Below are 6951 nucleotides of genomic sequence, written 5' to 3'. Positions count from 1 at the left end.
AATAATATTAACTAATCAATTTAATTAATAATTGAATTTTAAATTATATATTTTATAAATTAAAGCGGAATGGATCAAGTTTTTCTTATACCGTAGAGTCTGGATAATTTGAAGTCCACTTTTCGGGGTCAACAACAATAATCATTTGTATTAAAGATGAATATTTGTTCATGTAGTTTACTTTATCCAGACAGCAAAGCTGTAGTGGCAGTTGAATGAAGTTCATACATATACATTAACCAATAAACACGAGAATAGTAATTTTTGCAAAATATATTATACTTTTATTCTTCATTCAATATTTAATTCAAGATGGTCCTGATCGGGTACCCGATACCGATCAACCTGTAAACGAGAATGAGTTCATTCGTGGAATCTTCCAGACCACCCTCAAAGAATTTGATCTAATTTACTCTGGAGAACTGTCGGGGATAGTCTCATATGAGCAGATTGACGATATGTAAGATTATATTCGAAGAGAGCGTATTATTCCTAAAACTTTTTTATATATTTACACGTACATATATTATATAATTCGTTTATAGGCAAAATTTGGAAAATATTAACGAATTGCAGTTTATCAGTACAAAACTACTTTGGAATTCAGGACACTCGAAGATTTGGAAGAATCCAAAATGTTTGAACTGGTGGGCTACATTATATTTGGCAAACATTTCACATTTATGTGTAGGTTTGAAGGATAGGGATGGGTTCATACGTACCCCTGTACAGAGGAAGGCGCTAAAAGATCTACCAAAAGTAAGTTATATTCATTAATTTGAAAATTTCAAGTTTAATGAAATATTTTTAGGATCAATTTTGGAAACCGCAAATTTGCGTTAGATTCCTGCTGACCATGCTAAAATTGATTGAAGAAACCATGGCTTCTGTTAATTGTCCATACACAGTTTATGAATTTGTATATGACTCATTCGCAAAGTGTATTAAATTGAAAAAGCACATTGGTAAAACGGAATATTCTTTCTTAAGCGAGGAGTACATAGACCGTTGCAGAAAACAAACATCTATGTCATATTAATCAACCTAAAAGTACCTGAACATGTTATGTTATATTAAAAGTGACATCAAATGTTAACTAAATTTAATAAAAATGTGCTTTAATTATATGTGTACTGCATAAATTTGAATAAAAGTTGGAAAATAACAGCAAATAACGTTCTGATTATCACGTTGTCTTCATTGGCAACATTTGAAATTGGGTGTGGTAACACTGAAAATCTGCTGACTTTTTTACATCCCAGGAAAGTAAATATGAAATTTAAAAGGGGATTCCCTTTCATGTTATACCTTAACCAGATAAAGTAAATTATACATCACTGCCTTAACTTTGAAATACATACATATAAACATCTCACACTCATTCACTTATTCATCAGTCATTGTTATTGAATAGCAGCCGGTGTCTCTTACCATTTGTCACTTTTGCTTTTAATTTATTTAATTTTCCGCTGTTTTATAATTTATGTTAGACAAAAGAACAATGCCTTCTAATAATTTAAGTGATGGCTTTAAAGTGCTAATGAAATTACGTCCAAATGAAATAACCGATGAAAAGCGGCCAGCATTTTATCTGCAACGCCCAAAAATCCTTACTATTTACTCATGCCGACACGACAGCATTAGCAACGACGTGCATCTTCCATATTTTAAAAAGCCAACATCATATCCCTTGGATTTGAATGAAGGATTCGATCAATTCATTTTCAGGAAAAATAAAAAATTCAGGCTTCGTAAAGTAGAAAAATTCATTATAGAGAACGAAGAAAACATTTTGCAGCCGGATGCACAAACACCATCCGGATCTGGGCAGACACAAAACAATTCTAAACGTAAAGTGATTTTATGTCAACGCGGAGTGTTGACAGACATTATGCAAACACCTTATCATCTAAATGCATCCCATTCTAATAATAAGACGTTTTGTGTTACGAAGTATTGTGGTGTATTTCACATGCAAGATTCAGAAACGAGAACTGATTTTACACAAAAAGATACATACCATCAGAAATTTATGCAATTATGCTTTTCTGGTGAGTATCCTGATTACTTGATCGTATGATTTCATATGAATAAAATTAATTGAAATCATTTGCCAACCGAATTTGCAACTAATCTTAAACCTATTACTCATCTGCTTATAATCAGTACGTATGTACATACACTTTAGTTATAAGTCGCCTGGATATAGTGAAACGTAGAAGAAGCTTTAGACGTGTCAGAACACTGCACTCCCGTATGATCACAGGATGCGTCCTGATCCTACTTAGTTAAGCCTACATGCTTCCATTTAAAGAAAACAATGAACTCCTTTCCAAGCATATTTTGTCAGGTCATGACCCTTGCGCAACTTCTGGTTTTGTTTTTTAGCAGGTTAGTACGAGTTATTCTTAAGAATAGCCTCTTTGCGTAGCCATTGATTCCCACTTCGACCCACTTGAAACACCACTGGGCTTGTCTTTAGATGTCTTTGATTATAATCAACTTGAACTTTACCACCGAAGTGGGTATTAGATAATCGTTACAAAAACGACATATACATATATATAAAATTGCATAGTCTTGATAAATTAAGCTTTTATTTTTATTATATTTAGATGATCCCAATCGGGAACCTGAAACGGATAAACCGATTGATGACAATAACATAATTGTTTGTATCATTAAAACATCAGTGAAGGAGTTCGATTTAATCTACTCCGCAGAGATCGCAGGTATTGTGTCTGATCGGAAAATCGAAAACACGTAAGTACCATTTCAATATTCTAAAGTTTAAAATTTAAACTGATGGATATTTGTATTTATAATTACACAATCAAACGAATTAATTTTTATCAATTTTTAACTATGATTTTGGTATAAATATATAAAATCCAATAAAATGCTTTTTCAACGAAAATGAACTTTTTGGCAAAGTAAATGTACTTTCTACTAAGAAAATATAACTTTTATAATCATACATTTGTCGTTAATGCTGTATTCAAATATTTTTAGTCATAATATGGAAGAAATTAATAAACTTCGATTCATATTGACTAAGCAATTGAATACAAATGGAACTATGGGAGATTATTTAAATCATCGAAAGTGTTTGCGCTGGTGGCTGCAGGCATATTTGGCTAAGACAAGCGAAGTTTGCATAGGCCTGAGGGATGGAAACGGTATTGTGCGCACTCCAGTACAAATCAAGCGAGCTGAGGATATAGTAAAAGTAAAAAATATGAAATGCAATATTCTCACTTTTCAAATTATCTATTTATTGCTTACATTTTAGAATCGCAAGTGGAAACCGCATGTCTGCATACGTTTTCTACACTCCGTACTAAAGTTAGTAGAAAAAACCATGGTGCATGTAGACTGCCCATATACAGTCTACGAGTTTATGTATGACTCCATCACAAGATGCATTAAATTCAAAGTCCATGCTGGCAAAACAGATCTCTCTTTCCTGTCAGATGATTATATAAGGAAATGTAAACAGTCTGCTTCTCACTAAAACGTTTTTCATAGAATATCCATAATATTCATGCGTTTAGTACGCATTACATGTATGTCATTATATGGATGTATAAACATATGTGCATTTATGAGAATGGTAATGTCCATTTATCATTAGTATCTGTACAGAGAATTGTTATGCATTAAATTAAAGGTGTTTTTAGCACGTTTTGTTCAATAATTTATTGTCATTTTGAAGGTAGTTTCATATCACTTGCATACCTCAAATCAAGTTCTCGTTGTTTCTGGTGAATCATTATCGATGTGTATGGGTTGGAGTTGTCTTGCAGGAACACAATTTCCTCGCTATTTGCAAATACTGGCCATCTGTACGCGATTACTTCATTTAGATGGTCAAATTTTTGATAGTACAAGTCCGAATTAACAGTTTGGCCGTAAGGGAGTAGTTCATAGTATATGAATCCACCAAAAACGTAGTAAAATCTTACTGACCATTAATGCTGGCTTAGCCATCGTTTGCCCAGATTCACTAGAATTCGACCTATACCGGTTATACGTGAAATCATACCTAGTAATCAACTTTTCTTCACCAATAATCCTTCGGGATCGATTTTTTTGCAAGGGAAAATCGGTCTTTGAGATTTGTTTGCAATAATTAATGTGGCACCAATACCTCGAAGGTCTTTTTACATCCAGCGTTCTTTAAATGTTTCCAAACACGTTTTTGTTCATTGTTTAGCCAGGAATAAAGTTCAGCTTCTGGACCATTGAACTAGTATTTACATGACGGTCGGACTCAACGATTTCAATAACTTTATCGATATTTTTGATTTGACTTTATACAGCGGGGTGCAACAAAAAAAGGATGTCATCAACACCATTAATTGAAGTGAGAATTTACTTTTTTTGTAAACTATTGACTGTACAAAAAAAATCTGTTTGTTTCTGTTCAATATATTTGGTTACATTGCTGAAAATATCGATTTATTTCTATGTAACACTGTTCATATTTATCACAGTAACAATTTTTTTTAAGTTTTAATACATCCAAGAATGATACAGCATTTATGCATTTTGCTCTACTGGGATGTTATACGAAAACGGCAAAGCATAATGACTAACTGTCAGATGTGTAGGAAGCACATTTATTTGTTGCTGTCATTTGCTTTACGATTGTCGATCGAAGTGATTGGTGTGCTCTTGTTAGTTGTTGTTTTACTTGTTCGCATATCAGAGAAACTATAGAACTGTATATAAAAACTATAAACGCATGAGACAAATTTTAGACGATTTAGTGTAGCATACTTGGAACATCAAAGGCAGCGTTAGACACCAGTTACGTTTTATATACATACACACTCCGAGCCGATTCATTTTTTTTTGTGTAGATTACGCACCCATTGGTACAATGATTCCGGCAATAACATCGAATGACAAATTTCACAATGTTATTATTAGTACAGGAAATATTCTTAACTTAAATAACCAATTAGGTGGAAAGTCAACTGAAGAAATTCTGGATGGTTTAAGTTTGACTTTACAGTGCCAAGCAGCGGCCTCGCAAGTGGAATTGATTGAAGCAGATGGTTGTGTGCTCCGAGCCACAGAAGAGCTTAAGCAGAAGTTAACCGAAAACGACCGATCAGATATTAGTATTGGTGCAAAAATATTTTTAAACAAAAATTCTAGTGCATATATAAAGCAGGCGATAAGAACATTGTTGCATGTACTTAAGGTCGAGCACGTGGACAACGTGGTGTTAGCGTATCACCCGACAACTGGAGATAACTCATCAAACACCAACAGTAAAGAAGATGTTCAAAGTAATGAGAAATCAGATCAATTGAAAGAACTTTGGTCGTCATTGGAAGAGTTTGCTCAGCAAAAGAAAATAACACAATTGGGTATTGCAGATTTGGATATTGACCAACTGCGCCAATTATATGCCACAGTCAAGGTTCATCCAACCATAGCGCAAATTAATTTGGAATCGTGCTGTGTAGTGCCGCCAGCATTACAAGAATATTGTACAAAACACGATATACAACTGTTGACACATAGTGATCCAGAAGTTTTGCTATCTGATGAACAATTCATTGTTCCCGGATACCAAGTGGATTGGACTTTACGTTATCAAGTACATGTCCGATGTCGCGGTGTAATAACTGCCAAAGGCTACATACTTGGAGCCAGCAAATGCGACCAAATAGAAAAACAAGTTGCAGTTTGAACGCCATTTTATTTAGTTCAGAAGCTATCAACGCGGGTGGAGGGCAATTGCGCGTAATTTGTGTGTGTGTTTGTGCTACTAAAGAGTGAGACTGGTTCAGCGATCGTGACTAAATTTGTGGGTCCAAAACTTTATTGTGGTGAATCCAAATATACTATTTATGAAAGTAGTAAAGGGATTTGATGGCCTTACTGGATGCAGCATGCTAAGCTTTTGTATCACTGCAAAAAATAGATTATCACACATCCTATATGCATATGAATTTATATAGACGAAGTAGTTTGCGCCCCATAAAAATATACTTATATGTTATATATGATTATTTACATTTTATATTTTATTGCTGCTACATATAATTAAAGCAATATTGAGGCATTGCAAATATACATATAATAAACATTAACACGTCTGAAAGACAAATTCGAAAAGTAAAAGTTTACGAGTGTATATAAGCTACAAAATAAAAAATCAGAAATACAAACTGATAATATGTAATAAAATGTTGTAAAGATTTATTGTTTTACATTTAATATTAACACACAACTGCTGACATTTTCCTAAATTAAGAAAAAAAAACACTTTTATCAAATTTGTGCATTAATTTTTGAATAATACATTAAATAATAGAAAATAATTAAAATATGTTTTCGTAATTCATAAACATAAAACTATACATGCATATAGACGTATTTATACTAATAAAACTGAAATATGCATTGTAAACTTAAAATAAAGCCATGAAATAGGTATAATATGAAAAACAAAACACCTGCAAGCTATGGGTTTATACATACTTATGTATGTAGAATTTTCTTGTATTAATGTAGTAATGTAATTGCACGATTCGCTGCAATTTCACAGTAAATATTTTTTTTTAGTTAAAAATAAATTATATGAAAAACAACGAACAGTTTATCACAACTATTATTTGCCTCTTATCTACTTTCGCCTAACAACGGAGCAGTACAATCGGTATTGCATGGCTTCATAGTGATGTGGATTTTTTAAAGTTAACCGATCGCTGGTGAAATAATGACTAATTATGGAAATGTTTACAACATCACACAATTTAAATAATTACAGTATTTGTAACTTGAACAGGATTCGTCATATGTAGCTGCCATACAATCAGACGCATGCAAAAACAAAAAATCTAAATCTCTTGTATGGATTCTTTTGTACATTTAAAGGGATTATAGTTTCGGTGCAACCGAAGTTAACGTGCTTTCTTATACCGAAGATTT

The 6951-nt window shown here is 32.9% G+C and overlaps 3 protein-coding genes across 3 annotated transcripts in view; all 3 read left to right on the top strand.

Annotated features, from left to right (window-relative positions):
• LOC108965990 (decapping nuclease DXO homolog) overlaps positions 1-1122 on the top strand; it is a 2383-nt gene extending 1261 nt beyond the window's left edge. The window contains exons 2-4 of the mRNA XM_018928687.1: positions 313-460; positions 546-759; positions 812-1122. Coding sequence (XP_018784232.1) covers positions 313-460; positions 546-759; positions 812-1039 — 590 coding nt within the window. The 3' untranslated portion in view covers positions 1040-1122. The remainder of the gene's footprint in view (positions 1-312; positions 461-545; positions 760-811) is intronic.
• Positions 1123-1381: 259 nt separating this feature from the next.
• LOC108966718 (decapping nuclease DXO homolog) lies at positions 1382-3697 on the top strand. The gene is made up of 4 exons (XM_018929750.1): positions 1382-2051; positions 2616-2763; positions 3013-3229; positions 3293-3697. The coding sequence occupies exons 1-4, from the start codon at positions 1484-1486 to the stop codon at positions 3512-3514; spliced, it is 1155 nt and encodes a 384-aa protein (XP_018785295.1). The 5' UTR covers positions 1382-1483; the 3' UTR covers positions 3515-3697.
• Positions 3698-4633: 936 nt separating this feature from the next.
• On the top strand, positions 4634-6615 carry LOC108966727 (glutamate--cysteine ligase regulatory subunit). Its single transcript, XM_018929760.1, has one exon. The coding sequence runs from the start codon at positions 4886-4888 to the stop codon at positions 5705-5707; it is 822 nt and encodes a 273-aa protein (XP_018785305.1). The 5' UTR covers positions 4634-4885; the 3' UTR covers positions 5708-6615.
• Positions 6616-6951: the final 336 nt, after the last annotated feature.

The sequence above is a fragment of the Bactrocera latifrons genome, unplaced genomic scaffold, assembly GCF_001853355.1.
Source record: "Bactrocera latifrons isolate USDA-ARS-PBARC rearing strain unplaced genomic scaffold, ASM185335v1 scaffold_10, whole genome shotgun sequence".
NCBI classification, from domain to species: Eukaryota; Metazoa; Arthropoda; class Insecta; order Diptera; family Tephritidae; genus Bactrocera; species Bactrocera latifrons.
This window is presented reverse-complemented; position numbering and strand designations above follow the sequence as displayed.